This window comes from Corvus hawaiiensis, chromosome 10, assembly GCF_020740725.1.
Source record: "Corvus hawaiiensis isolate bCorHaw1 chromosome 10, bCorHaw1.pri.cur, whole genome shotgun sequence".
NCBI lineage: Eukaryota > Metazoa > Chordata > Aves > Passeriformes > Corvidae > Corvus > Corvus hawaiiensis.
Genome location: NC_063222.1, coordinates 27990573 through 28005217, shown reverse-complemented (window position 1 = coordinate 28005217; position 14645 = coordinate 27990573). Strand labels below are relative to the sequence as shown.

General features: G+C 51.4%; 1 protein-coding gene across 13 annotated transcripts in view; it reads left to right on the top strand.

The window, feature by feature from the left end:
• Positions 1 to 7511, top strand: part of MBNL1 (muscleblind like splicing regulator 1) — an 80716-nt gene extending 73205 nt beyond the window's left edge. For 10 of the 13 annotated variants that reach the window (XM_048313976.1, XM_048313965.1, XM_048313974.1 and 7 more), the window contains 3 exons: positions 150 to 244; positions 3273 to 3347; positions 4210 to 7511. In XM_048313976.1, the coding sequence (XP_048169933.1) occupies positions 150 to 244; positions 3273 to 3329 (152 nt within the window). In that variant the 3' untranslated portion in view covers positions 3330 to 3347; positions 4210 to 7511. Of the gene's footprint in view, positions 1 to 149; positions 245 to 858; positions 1696 to 3272; positions 3348 to 4209 lie in introns of those variants that run through there. The other 3 variants (XM_048313971.1, XM_048313972.1, XM_048313966.1) reach the window with 2 other exon arrangements.
• Positions 7512 to 14645: the final 7134 nt, after the last annotated feature.

The window sequence follows — 14645 nt, the reverse complement described above, 5'->3', positions numbered from 1 at the left end:
TGCACTGTGGTTGCATGTCACGCTCTGGCAATGATGTCTCGGGCTTCTCGCTGTGGTAAACCACGCTCAATGACCCTCCCACGTGTCGCTCTGGTCCCATACTGCTACACTCTTCTGTATGTTTGCTTATTTGATTTTCCTTCCGAAAGTTCCCATGGTGCACGGTGCTACGCCAGCCACTGTGTCTGCAGCAACAACATCTGCCACAAGTGTTCCCTTCGCTGCAACAGCCACAGCCAACCAGGTTTGCTAATTTACAGCTTTGTTCCTTACAGACAACTCGAAATTGGTGCTTTAATGAGCATGGGGGTTTGGATCTGACCTCTTGTTGGCCTACACATTCTCTCAAAGAGCTGCAGCACAGCTTAATCAGCCTTTAGCCATGCTCCAAAGGTGCTGCAGTTCCATTTCTGATGCTAAAAATAATTGACAATAGAGTTTCTGACTCAGTCTTGACATTTATGGGCCATGCTGCTTATTTCTGCTCTCAGGGATGCAAAGAGCAAGGGATAATACACAAGCCCATGATTTATTTCCATTTCTGTGGAGCCAACAGCTCCTTTCATTGCAGAACTCAGGCAAAGCCAGGGGAGTCTTTGTGCAGAGGGGTTGCAGGTTCTTACAGTCTGAGTTTTGCAGTCCAAACATGTTCTGACTCTCCTCTTCCAAGCGTAAAACAAAACCCCGTGAGCATGGGCCACACAGAAACTTTCTTGAAGCCTTTGTTCCAGCCTTGTGATTCTCTTTTTGGAATGGCCCATTGCTTTGAACAGAGCTCAGTTAAGAAAATTCCCATTAGAGTCTGGGTTTATTTCTCAATACCCACCGCAGTCATTGCCGTGTTTGGATGTATTTCAGGAATATGAGAGTAATGCTTTACCACGTAAGTGATTAGAAGTCCTCCCAGGAAAGCCAGAACCAATGCTCTAAAGATGAGTCCCTGAGCCAGAGGAGCTGCTGGAGCTGCACCTGAGCACAGGACGCTGTCAGAAGGGCAGACTTCTGTACAACACCTGGCTGAAAGTGCAACAATAAAAACGTTTTAAAGAGCCTTCTGTTCCTCTTTTAAAAGCAAATTATTTTTTGAGATTTACTGGGCAGTTAGTTGCCCATGCCATGAAGCCGTCAGTTCTGGTCTGATATGCAGGTCTTGCTTTGGTGGGATCACACGTGTGTCCCGTAGAAAAGGGAACTCCAGGTTCTCCTCAGCGTTGTGCAGCTGTGGTCCTGTGTGGGACGAGCTGTGCAGGTAAATGTCAGTGTTCAGGCAGGCTTACCTGAGGCACTCGGCTCCTGGCTCAGGGCAGGTGGCTCCTCAGGCCCTGAGCCCGTGCCCCTCTGTGCGTGGGAAGGGTGGTGCCAGCTCCTGCGGCCTCAGGACACCCAGTGCTGCAGAGCCAGCCCCAGGGCCTTTGGCTTCGAGCCTTTGCACCTTTACCTGTCGAGCACTACCATTTTGTGCTGCCCCAGCTGTACACCCCTCGTTAACCTGTCTGCTTCCTCATCTCTGAAAAATACAATTCCCAAATGACACCATTGCAGTGACAGCTAGGCGTGCACACCCCGAGCCTCCAAAGGGACCTGGATATTGTAGAATTCCGAAAACAACCCAGGTTAGTCTGCTCAGCAGGTAGCACATTCTTCTCATGAGAAATGTTTGCTGAATGAACAGGCCACTCGGGGCTTTAAACTTGGCCTAAGAAGTGGTGTTTTGAAAAGCTAATTCATAGGTGGGGCTACCTCTGCATATGTGCCACCTCAGCAAGCAACCTCCTGTATGCCCAAAGTCTCTTAATACTGCAATTTATTGCACCAGTTACTTTCAGTGTCTCTGTATCCTGTGCATGTCCTGGGGGTTGTGAGAACAAGACAAGCCAAAGAAAAAGTCATTCTTTTTAAATCATCTCTGTTAGTAACCATGCACTTCCCAGATAGATCACAGGGAAAACTTTCTGCTGTAGAATCTGGTCATTTCATGCCTTTCCTCCCCAGAGCCTCATAACACTTAGTGCAGTTCTGCAGCCAAACCTCCATATATACATATATACCCATATATGTATATACCATGTGAGCAATGCTGAAGGTATTTAATGCCACCTGATGCCATGTGCCTGCATGCCAAAGGCTAAAGATCTGGCCCTTCATCTTCCTGCATCGGTGCTGAAGGTCCCTGGTCTGTTCGACAGCACTATCCTTGATGCTGCTCCAGTCGGGTGCCGCAGCCTGTCCTGCAGCAGTAGGAAAACATGGTATGAGAAGCTTCATTCTGCTCCAAGCCCATTTCTGTGGAGTTGGCGATGCTGTGATGTGTGAGCTGCCAGGGAAGGAGAGGGCACACGGGTGGAAAAACAACTGCAGGACCTGCCAATGAGTTAGTTGAGAAGAAACTCCCCATTCTCTTTACTGGGCAGATTCACAGGCCAGCCTTGGTGCCCATCAGGAAAAAGGGTCTTGCCAAGTGCCACAGATGTTTGGGATCGTGCAAATCCATTTTGTGTCCTAGGCCTCAGCACAATTCCCTGTGCCTGGGCACGGCTGCTCCCCCCCGGGCGCTGCAGGGTTGCGGTGCCTCCACCACCCATGGCCAGGGTGCAGTGTCACCTGTTAGTGGCACTGCTGGAAATTGGCTCCCAGTGTGATCCTGGCTTTTTAAACGGGAAACTGAGCTGATGGGCACCTGAGGGGAGCCATGTGCTCAGTCCTGTTTGTGCAGCCGAGCATTTTGGGAATTGTTTCCCTGCTTGGGGAGGCTTTGCTTGCTGGCTGCTCCGCGTGGTGCTGCAGCCACTGTGGGAAGGGCAAGAGCTCTTCTCAAACAGGGATTTTCACCAGCCATGAAAATCAAGCTCAGGGCATTGTAGGTTTGGCATTCAAAACCCCGGACAGTGACAGCAGTGAACACTTCACAAAATCACACTGAAATGAGGCCCCTGTAGAATTCATCATCTGAGACACTGAAAACACAGGATTTTGTGTAGGCCAACAAAAAGGGCTATTTTCAATTACTGCACTGCATGTCTTGTAGGTGTTAACTTCTCCTATTTCCTGAACAACCAATAATACTTATTTATATTTGTCCGGTAGTACTTAACCCAATGTTTTCCAGTTCTAAGTTGCTATTGTAGCACTTCAGTCGACTTTAACTTATAGTTATGATGTAAAATCCACCAACTCACAGCTGATTCTCCCAGACTGATACTCTCTAGCAAATGCTGTGTCTCTGGGTGGGCTCACTGCACGTGTTACTCATTGTTTATATTTCTTACCTGTAGATACCCATAATATCTGCCGAACATCTGACTAGCCACAAGTATGTTACACAGATGTAGACATTTGGTCATCAAACAGTAAGTTCCCAATGTGTTGTTGCTGTATTTTTTCTTACTCTTATGTGTGTAATTTGTTGCTGTAAGGGACAGAATGTTTTTACTTTCTAAGAAAACCAGTAAGCTACAGGGGCAGAGGCTCTGACCCCCCTGAGGGGCCATTCCTCTCTGAGGAGAGATCCCACGGGTAACAGTGGCCACATCATGTGTTAGTTTGGTACATGCCCACCCAGCAAAACCAGGGTTCACAGAGGTTGTGTTCTGTCTATGGTGGCCCCAGCAGTGACCTGAGTTGAGGGGAAGATAGAGGGGGAAGATGATTCCATCAAGTTCTCTTCAGAAAGAACGGCTTTTAAATCCCAAAATTTGGAACCCCAGCATTTCCTGGGTTTGGAAATTCATAATTCTCCTGTTGTTGTGAGATCCCCCCCCGCAGCCATCCCACCCCAGGACAGCTCTTCATTTGTGTTACCTTCCTCTCTCCTGTGCCCCACTTCTGCCAAGTTTTTATGGAATGCCTTGGCCATAATGGAATTTTTTCTGAGGGTGGGGATTGACCCTTTGGCCACAGTGGGTTTGCAATCAGAGCTGCTCCTTTCAGCTGAGCATAAATGTTGTTAAACTGCTGGAGTGACGCAGGGAGAGTGGATCGCTGAGGGTGGGACGGCATGGGATGGGATGGGATGGGATGGGATGGGATGGGATGGGATGGGATGGGATGGGATGGGATGGGATGCCTCAAGTGGGATGGGATTGCTCCTGCTGCCGGCGGGTTCCTGCGGGGACACAGCCCCCTGTGCCATATAAAACTGGGGCTGCTGTGGTCTGACACCAAGTCCTGGCTGTGCCGAGAACACTTTGTGCTCTTCCCTTCCCTTCCCAGATGGGATCCGAGGCGAAGAGGCCGGATTTGGGTGGGAAGAGGCCGAGCTCATTAGCCATAGTGTATGTAAATACTGTCCAGCAGCACTGGGAACCCCTCAGCAGTGACATCACACATTGCATGTTAACGAGATGAAGCGAGACCGTGGGACTCCACTGCACACTGTTGCCTATATACTTTGTACATTGAATTGATATTTGTGCTGAGGTGATCTTATTGTCTAAACCTGCAGCATCGTCCGCCTTTCCCGGCACGCAGTGCCCGGGGGAAGATGCATCCGGGGCCTGCTCCCCACAATCACGGACGTCACCCCGGAAAGGCCGACGATGCTGTAACCAGAAATCTATTATGTATTGGTACGTCTGTAGACCAAGATATAATTTTTTAAAGTAAGTTTATTTCTTTCAAGGTTTACAAATAACAAAGGTGCACCTTGTATTTAAAATTGCCATTATAGATGAGAGCGTGCATGCACAGTAATTTTTTGTTTAAGAGTAATATTTTTAATGTAATAGATTGTAAGAAATGAGAAGAGAGGAATCTGACAGAGATGAATGTGCCAAGCAAAACCACAACTGTGTATATTTTAAAGCACATCAATGGCTTTAAGTACCATGTTGTTATGGATTCTCATGAAGTGCCATAGACTGTACATCCATCAGAGTATTATTTCCACAGTGTTATTTTCAGAACCACGTTTTCACTGACTTGATGAGTACTGATCAGTCAAAGGGCACCATTCTGTTTCAAACCAAAGCTGTCTCAGAAATGGCCAATTGCTCCTCACAGCCAGTGGGCAGCACCAGAGAGATGCTCCAGCTGTGCATAACCCTTACGGACAATATTGTCTATAAACTCTCCAAGGCGTTGTATGTCATATTTATGCATATTTACTGTATAACATGAGCTGCGAAAGGGAAAAGCCATTTCTGAGACACAGTAACAAATGTTTGAGGAACTTCTTTTGCTCTATTTATAGCCTCTGTCGCAAGTCACAAGGACTATAAATGTTTTGCAGAGATGGGTTTCACTTTAATTCATCAAGTCCCGCGTCCGCGGCGACTCTAAACAAAGACGCAGAAGCACTGACAGCAGATGCGTGACAAACCAAAATAGGACAAATGAGATGTTAATTAGTGTAGAAATTGGGTGGGTTAATACTCGGGTGAGTTTTATATGTGATTTTTTTGTTCAGATTAACTGCTTATAGCCTTAGAAAGCCTTTACAAAATAAAAACAAACAAATAGATGTGCATTCAAGTTTTAAGAATGGATTCATCCAAAGGAATTCTTTTTGTGGTTTGGATGTTGCAGCCAGTAAAGGATATTTTTGCTCTGTTCAGCCAGGGGCTGCCTGGGGCCAGGCCCCGGGTGGGCAGGGGAGGGAGAGGCGCGGGTTCGGTTGTAGAACTCGCCATACTCCGAGTTTACTGCGAGTTTTTATGCTTGAGAGAGATGCTTTATAGATAAGAATGATGTGTTGATTTTCCTGATTGTACTGTACATCTATTAAAGCCTTAGATTATTACATTACGGGTTAAAACCCATACCAATGTAATTTCAATCGTGTTAAGAAAGTATAGGTGACTTCACATGTAATTGTAGTGACTTACCATAGAGAATTTACTTATTTTTTTCGTGTTAAAAGTTTAGTTTTTATTTCTTACATTTATTAGCTCATTTTCATTTTCTATTACCAGTTGATACCATTTCAGTTTATAGAATTTTGTTTTATTAGAGTTTACTGATGACTTTTTCAAAATACAAAAAAAAAAAAAAGTAGTTTTCTTCATAACATACTCAGTTTGGAATCTACATGTAGTGTCTTATGAGTATTCGTATTATTGTTAACTAAATGATTTCTATTTTACTGATCTAATATGACAATGTAAGAATGTCAGTCATTGTTAGTTCTTGTCTAGTTTTCATTAAAGAACAAAGATCTTTTATATGGATATCTTATAATTATATAATCATTGCTAAGTAAGAAGTTAAGTTGTTGCTATGGCAACAATCCTGGCAGACAATTGAGTAATATTTTGATGATTTATTTTGTTTGTAATTAGTTATGAGAAAAAAAAATCTAGTTCCTAGATATTAGAATAAAATTTATTTTCTACTGTATCCATTTCAAATGTTAAAATATTGTTTAAATATTTTTTGAAATCCCTGAATATCAGGCCTTGTTATAAATAAGCTGCATAATCAATAGATCAAGGGACTTTTTGTTGATAATCCAAATACTCAAAGTTTACGTAACAAGAATTCTAGTGTGTGTGTGCAAACTCTTGAGGGTTGATTATGCTGCAGTTGGGACGTCGAGAGCGAAGGTTGACTTTTTGCACTTCTGTATATAGTCAAAAAAGAGAGAAACCTGTATAATAGTAAGATCTTATTTTGAATAAAAATGTCTATAATTACAAGGAGTTTTGTTAAGGCTAAATAAAATGACAGGCTGAACAAAATTGCTTGCAAAAGTGGCACAGAGTTAGCACTCCATCCCCCTTCCAAAAAGTTGCTTTGCTTTATGTGGACAGCTTGTAGTTTGCCAGGATTTTTTCAGCTGGAAAGATCTGCCATCCTTCCAAGATCTCATGACTGACAGAAGCTCCACTGGGTCAAATCTGCCTGAAAATCATTATGAAAAAAAAAATAAAAAAAATAATAAAAAAAATAAAAAAAAAGCAGGTACTTCAGCCCATCCAGGGAACCATGGCTCAGATATTCCGTACATTATTCAAAATCTACTGCATGTTTAAAGTATCAAAATATATTAAAGATATATGCTATTCAAACCAGTTTCTGACAATTTCAGTGGTTTCTTGTTCACAAAAAAAGATTCTTCAAAACAAATACTGACATTCACAGAGTTCAACCATGGACAGGCAAACGGAACAGCACCCGTAGCTGTAGGGTAGGGGATTATTTTCTCGCTGTAGTGGTCCTGTTCTTTTAGCAGGTGAAAAACAACCTGGGAGATCTTCCCTTTCCATGGAAAGCGTTGCAGGAGCGTGGTCAGCCTGTGTATGCCAAAGCTGGGAGCAGGCGGGGGGCCGGGCTGCCCGGTCTCGGAGCTCACACTAATCAGTAATTAACGAGTTGCACTCGTGCAGCCCCCGGTTCATCTGCTGGAAGGACGGGCGCGCTTGGGTTTGCTCTTACGTAACCACAGACTTACTTTCGCTTGTAGTTGCTCCAGTTACGTACTCTGTCCTGGGCTGCAATTTGGGTTTATGCTTATTTTATTATTACTGCTATAGTTGACCTTGCTGTATGGAAAAAATAAAGTGAAATTGCCCTAATGAAAGTTCTCTTTCTTAATTATCTTTTCCTCTATTAGGTTAAAAGTGGCTCCACGGGGTTGTGTAGGCTTGAATGTGTCTGAGCACTTGTGGGACTGTCCACAGTTTATTTGGTACTGGGGCTTTTCTGCACCAGCACATGTTCCCTCTGCAGGATGTGTATTAAAATGTGAATATCCCGCCTGCTTGGGATATTCCTGTCAAATCCGGGATGCTCTGGATCAGCCCCAGCTGCCGTTAGCCTCCTGTGGCAACACTTCTGAGATCCAGAGACACACTGGGACCCCCAGCCCCTCCCTCTGCAGGGAATGGGGACACAGGGAACTGAAGGTGTGGGGAATGGGGGCACAGGGAATCAGGGGAGTGGGGAATGGGGATGCAGGGAATGGGGGAGCAGCGAACTGGGCGCACAGGGAGCTGGATGATCAGGGAAATGGAGAACAGGGAGCTGGGGCTGCAGGGAAGTCAGAATGAAGGGAATGAGGGGAGCATGGAATTGGAGGACAAGGAACGGGGAGCAGAGACTTGGAGAGGCAGGGAATGGGGAAGCAGGGAACTGGGGACGCAGGGAATAAAGGGAACTGGGAAGGGAGGTGCAGGGAATGGGGCAGCAGGGAGTGGGCTGCAGCCAGGCAGTGGCTGACATTAGAGGGAGCCCTGTTGCCACGTGTTGCAGTTGCTCCATCTGTCTCCCACAAATCACTGATAATCAAAATTTTTGATCACAACATCACAGCTTTAATTGATTAAAGAAAACACTGCAGGGCAGTTTTTTCCAGGGGGATTCTGGGTGTCTCCTGTGACCCCCACCACTAGCTGGCCTTTCCCAGACAGGTCTCTTGGCACTATTTCCAAGCTCAGCACACCTGGACATCCCATTCCTGCTGGCCGAGCACCCACTCCCCTGCATGCCCTTTGCCCCCATGCTCAGGATGACACCAGCGTTTCATTTATCCCCACATTTAGCTGCCTAGGGAAAAACAACGCGTCGAGCAGTGCCAGTGTTCAGAACCGGCAAAAATAGCCCAGCTCGATTTTCCTCTGTGACTTCGAGGGCGGCTGTGGTGGCTCCATCCCGGGGCTCCCCCAGCCCTGCGGGACCCTCCGGCCCTCCTGTCCTGCGGCACCGGCTCTGCCGGGGCTCCCGCGAGTGAGAGGATGGCGAGCAGCAGCTCTGCCCCCGCGGGGCTGTCGCTGCAGGGGGAGGAATCAGCAGCTCGGATGCTGAGCAGAGCCACGAGAAGGAGCTGCTGCCAAAGCGGCTCGGGAAGCTGCGGCTGTGGCACCTCGCTGTCCCTGCCACCCTCTGGGATGTGGCACCTCGCTGGCCAGGGCCGGGACAATGACAGCCACGGGGGCAGCAATGAGAGCTGTATCAGTTGTCAAAAGCAAAATAAGAGAATTTTGTTCCAAGGATCTCCTATGTCTGCAGCTGAGATGCTTTTCTGAACTGGGGGGGATTCTGGGCCCTCAGGGAGGGAGGAACAGGAACCTAGGAAAGAGTTTGAATCACCTCTGCTCCCTGGGCAGGAAATGGTGGCAGGACGGAAGAAACAGAATAATTCTGAGGGTGTTTTTGCATCCAAATGCTAGTTGTAATTTTTTAAAAAGTGTATTTCCTGCCCAAACAGAGCCGATCACACCCCTCTCTGTCGTCCCAGCTGTGGGTGGCACGATGTGCTGGGCACAGCTCGGCATGGCGAGAGGCGCCGGGAGGGCTCAGCTCTGCCCACTGCAGTGCCCGGGACACGCAGCACAACGCGGGGCCGGGAGCGTGGCAGGGCCACCACCACTGGGTGCCACGGGCTGCAGCAGCTCCGGACCGCGGGGAGAGCAGGGGAGAGAAGGGAGTTTGGAGAATGGCACCGGTGCTGCGGCTGAGTGGCCCCAGGGTGGGTGGGGATTTGATGGGGCTCAGCCGGGGGAAAGGGAAGGGTTGGGGCGAGTCGGGGCTGCGGGAGGGGTCTGGAGCTTCTGCGTGTGCAGGGAGGAGCTGGTGCAGCGTCGGGGGAGCTCCCGCGGCCACGCACCGACCTCGGCCGGGGGCCGGGCGCAGGGAGCTGCTGGTCCGGGTAGGGCTGGACACAGCGGCTGCATCCCGCCCACAGCCCCTCACCGCGGGATAACCACAAAACCTTGTTCTGGCGCTGGCTGGAGCGGGGAGCCCCTCCCGGCGCTCCTGTGCTCGCTGGCACATCCCGGGGGAGCTGCCCAGGGCTGTGCTTCGGGGCAGTGTCAGGGCACTGAGCTCCGTGACCGCGGAGGGGCTCTGCTGGTCCCTTCCCTCCCATTCCCACACCCATTTTTCGATGCCGGCCCTCGCCTTCCGCACTCGCCTTTGCTGCCCGGTGCTCGCCAGCTGTTTGGGCAGAGACGCATTTAACAGCAGGCGCTCTGGGGGCCGGGTCTGCCCTGAGGGGTGGCAGCGGTGCCACAGCCCGGGCTGCTGCCAGGGAGAACCCGACACGTTGGTGGCCAAGGGGCCTGTGACTGTGGTCACCGTGCCCATGGCATCGGCAGCCGTAAGCAAAGGGGGAAACACGCCCAGTGTCACTCACCGGCTCCGACAGCTGCTGCTGGCTCCAGCCCCTCAATTCGTGGTTTCTGGTGCAAAGAGGAAAATGATGTGAACAGATCGTTACTGCATGAAACCCGGTTCTGAACATCTGTGCTGAAGTGAAAACTTCATCCGAAAATAGATGTACAGATAGGGAAGAGGAGCAGCTCGCAGGAGAGAGCTGGAGGGAATTCACAAAATCCAACTTGCCCTACAAAATTTTGGGGGGGGGGGTGTCTCTGAGCCTCTACCAACATTCCCTCTCGAGGGTCACTGCTGCCTCCCTGTATTGACCTCTCCCCATAGCCAGTATCAGCCACTTTTGGTCTGTTCTCTAAAACACCTCTGTGCTGTTTGGAGGACGTGTCTCTGCAGTGAGATGCACACACTGGGTCTGGGTCGCCCTCTCATGTCGTTTATCCATGTTATTTTCCTTTGGAGGAGCCTCCTGTAACCCGTGTTGGCAAACACGGGCGCTGGCCTGGCACTGCCGGACACCCTCAGTAGCGAAGCTGCTGCCGGCAGCGGCGCCGCTGGGGCGGTGTTTGCCATCACTGCTGGCCCTGGGCAGGAAATGCTGAGCTGTTCCTGCGAGCCCCCCAGCCACAGCCATCCGTGACAGGCCCCTTCCTGGCAGTGGCCGTGTCACCAGGGCAGGCTGGGGCTGGAGGGTGCTGCTGGTTGGGGCAGCTCTGGCCCCGGGTACCTTGCCGGGACTCGGGTGCCAAACCCAGCCCAACGCCGTCAGAATTCCCTGCCCTCGGCAGCGGTGTGGCTCAGGCCAGAGCCGAGCCTGGTGTGTGAATTCTCTGCCAGATGAGGGAGGGGTGGTCCCCCAGGGTTGTTCCTGGCTCCTCCGGGTACCCCTGTCGTGCAGCCACTCGCTGCTGAGGGAGCGTGCTGGGCCTGTGCTTTCTGACTCACCAGCAGGTGCATTGAGCAATCTTCTGTTTCCCAATCTGTTTTCTTTCTCAAGAATTCAGTCATCACTTTGCTTTCAGGGCAGCAAAAACATAATCCAGCTGCGAGTTCACACACGCGGCTCTGCTGCTCGGCAGATGCCGGCAGAACCCCTCGTTTTTTGTGGGAAGGAAGAGAGGGTCGTGTCCAGTGCCCACTGCTGAGCCCCGCGGGGCTGCCACCAGCTCCCCTGGGCCCCACCCTGCAGCCTGAGCCACCTCTGGGGTCCTGCAGCCCTGAGTTGCTCCCAGGGTGTACAGGGCAGCTGGGGGCCGTGAGCCACCAGAGCGCTGGGGCTGCTTGGGGCCAAGCGCTGCCACCCTCCTGTGGGGATGGGACAGGACAGGACGGGATGGGATCAGACAGGATGGGATAGGATGGGGCCGGCCCCATACCCCGAGATGCCCTAACATGCAGGTGCAAAGCAACGACCCACGGGCAGCACCCAGTGTTGGAAACTGCCAGAACCCTGCTCTGTGTTTCACGTGCCTCTCCCGTGTCATTCCACATTTGCCACTGGAACCTGGGCCTTCCCTCTTCCCTGGATATTTCCTGGCATTTTGCATTTCTCCCTGCTGCAGCACCTTGCAGTGCTCCCCTCCCTGGTACCTCCCAGCCCCGCTCCCGGGGGCAGTGCCCACACCCCACTCTGCCCGGCAGGTCGGTGTCCATCCGGCCTGCAGCCAGCCGGACAAACAGCAGGGAAGGGAGACATACTTCCAACCCGTTCCCCCTTCTTTTCTTCTCTCCTTTTTTTTCCCTCCACAGTCCTGGGCGATAGTTTGTGATGCTGCAGTTTGAAGGTTCCCACTCATGACAGATGGGCAATGTTTTCTTGTACTTGATTTGGAAATCCTTTCCCGATGCAGTGGATATTAATGATTACACAAACCAAACTGCTGCTTTCCAAGCGGCACCAGCTCAGACTGCTGCAGGCCAGGAGTCGGTGAGGGGCCTGGCAGCCTGTCCGAGTGTGCTGTGACAGTACTCCTGGGCAAACAGAATTTTCTACGAATTTTTTAAACCCTCCCTCCTCCCCTTCTGAGTCGAAACCTCATTCTGAGGAGAAATCTGTTAAACCCAGCACATGATTTCTCGCAGCCTTGCTCCGACGCAGTTTTCAATGGGAACAGGAAGAAACGTGTCAGCAGCTTCGTGTCTCTTCTTGCCTGGGGAACAGGTCCCGTGCCAAGCTGGGAATGCCTTCGGCAGAGCTGCTGCCTGCCGAGCACATCCCGGCGCTGCGGGCACCAGCTCCTTGGGCCGCTGCCGGAGCCCCGGGGCCGGCGATCCTCACCTGGGGACCAAGGTGGGGCCGAGCCCCGCGGGCTGCGGGGGCACGTGGAGCCCCACGCGCGGCTCCCGCTGCGCCGCCGGGAGCTGAGTCATCCCGGCTTCTGCTGGTCCGGAGGAGGCCCAGCTGTCTCCTCGCCAGGCGTGGAGCGGCTCCAGCCTCCGTCGCGGTGCCTTCCCACCGCATCTTGCGCGCCGCTCCTGGGAACGGCGTGTGCCGGTGCGGCCTCCCCGCTGCCCGGGGCGCTCCGGGTGCCGCGTGTGTCGGAGCGCCTTAACGAGGGCAAACACGGGGCTGTGTTCCACCCACAGAAAGGAGAGGAGAGCAGCATTAAAACCATAGCGGAGCTTGTACTTCGTCCTGCGTCTTCGCAACAGTTGGGGCTTCTCGTACCTCCTCTCCTCCCAGACGTGCCCCCGGGTTGGGTCGGGGTGGTTCCGCTTCAGAGGGGCTGCGGGAGGGGTGGGCTCTGCTCGGAGCTGCCGATAGCCCGCACTCTGCTCCGGGTGAAGCTCACGGGTGAGTGTGAGCCGCCGGCCCCGCGGCTGTGCGGTCACCCTGGCTCTCGTCCTCCACGCCAAACCCGCACTGATGGGATTTGGAAGCAGCCTTGGCACGGGGACGGGGCCAGTGGGGCGCTCCCACACGGATTCCCCACACAGTGCTGGGCCTCCAGTCCCAGCAGGGACGGGTGGTGCTGATCCCGTAATGCCTGAGCCCTTCTGTGGGCATCACCCCGGCGAGGTGTTGTTTCTGCAGGCAGGTTGTTGTCTCTGCATGTTTGTGCAGGGTTAAAAAAAAACCGGAGACCGCAAAATGAGCAGATATGTGCTCCGGAGCTTTGGAAGTGGATGAGGATCACCACTGCATCGTACAATTCATTAAAAATAAAATTCTGATGCACTGTAATTAAAAAAAAAAATTGCAAACCACGTGGGGATTTGCTTTGATTAAATGTTCGTAGTCAGACTCACGCTGTGTTACAGAGGCCGGGAGAGCGAGTGGATCTGTTCGTCAGCCGAGGAGCTGCCCCGGCCGGAGGGGGCCAGCGTGGGTGCAGGATGTGTGCTGGGGCCGTACCCTGCTTGGAGCCTGGAATCTGGCGGGGGGAAGAGCGCAGCAGCTTGATTTGCTGTGCCTGCAGGCAGCTGAGGAAGTTAACATTTAAAAAACGCCAAACCAACCAACCATCCCAAGGAGAGCCCAGACCAGGCCCGGGGCTGCTCCAGCCGGGCTGGGCTGGGGGTCCCGGGGACCGGGACGGTCCCTGTGCCCGTGCGGGTGATGGGGCAGGGCCCGGAGCGGTGTCTGTCTGTCTGTCTGTCCGAGGGGATGCACAGCAGGCACCCAGCGTTCCCTGGAGCCGCATTCCTGAGGCGTGCTTTGCATTGCGCTGGGGCAGAAATCGCTGCGATAACACAAAAATGTGCGATGCTTTATCAGGGGAGGAAACAGAACCACCTCACTGGCCGTGCGGGGAGGCTGCTGTGCTCAGGCTGCTGAGGGGATGCTTTGAGCCGAGGGTGGGGACAGTCCCTCTGTGGGACAGCCGTGGGACAGCTTCAGCCTGGTAGCAGTGGCTCTGACTGCCCTGCTGGCTTTTCCCCACTCAGACTGAATCCCAGGTTTGCCATTATTTGTCACTAGCAAGGGAGTAAATGCAATGAGAGAGGAAAAATTCTGTCACTCAATCTGCAAAACTGCACGGAACTGGTACTATTTTAAGAAAGGAAAAAAAAAGGTAAACTTTCGAAGGTCTTTTAATACCAGGGTTAAACAAGGAAAGACTTGGAGATGAGAATTGAAGGACTCAGATAAGCTTTGCTGAAGAGAGGTTTTCTTCCCTGTTAGTTTTGCTTATGGGTTTATGCCAGTTTTATGGAACTGTACAGTATAATTCATCCAGTCTTTCCTATTTATGGGTACATTTCAGAGTAGAATGTTGTTAGCAGCTTGAAGCACTGCCATGCTCCAGCACTTTGGGTTTAACACTACTCAATGTGAAAAAAATTAATATTTCAACTCAAAATACTGAATAGCAACTATGAATGTAAAAACTTTGCAGCTCACTTCAAAACATGTCAAAACGGCCCAGGGAAGAGGAATACTGATGTGTTCAGTTTTCCGAGGCAGCTCTGATGTCGCCCGTGATCTGTGCTGGGTGTTGGCAGCCAAGCCCGGCCAGGGCTGCCTCGGTTTGCAGGGCAGCACCCCACGTTCTGTCCCAGGGGCACTCCAAGCTCCTCATGGGGAGAGCAAATCACCCTCGGGGTTTCTTTTGTGGGCGACAGCACTTTCAGGTGTGGCTGTCTCAGTGTTTGGC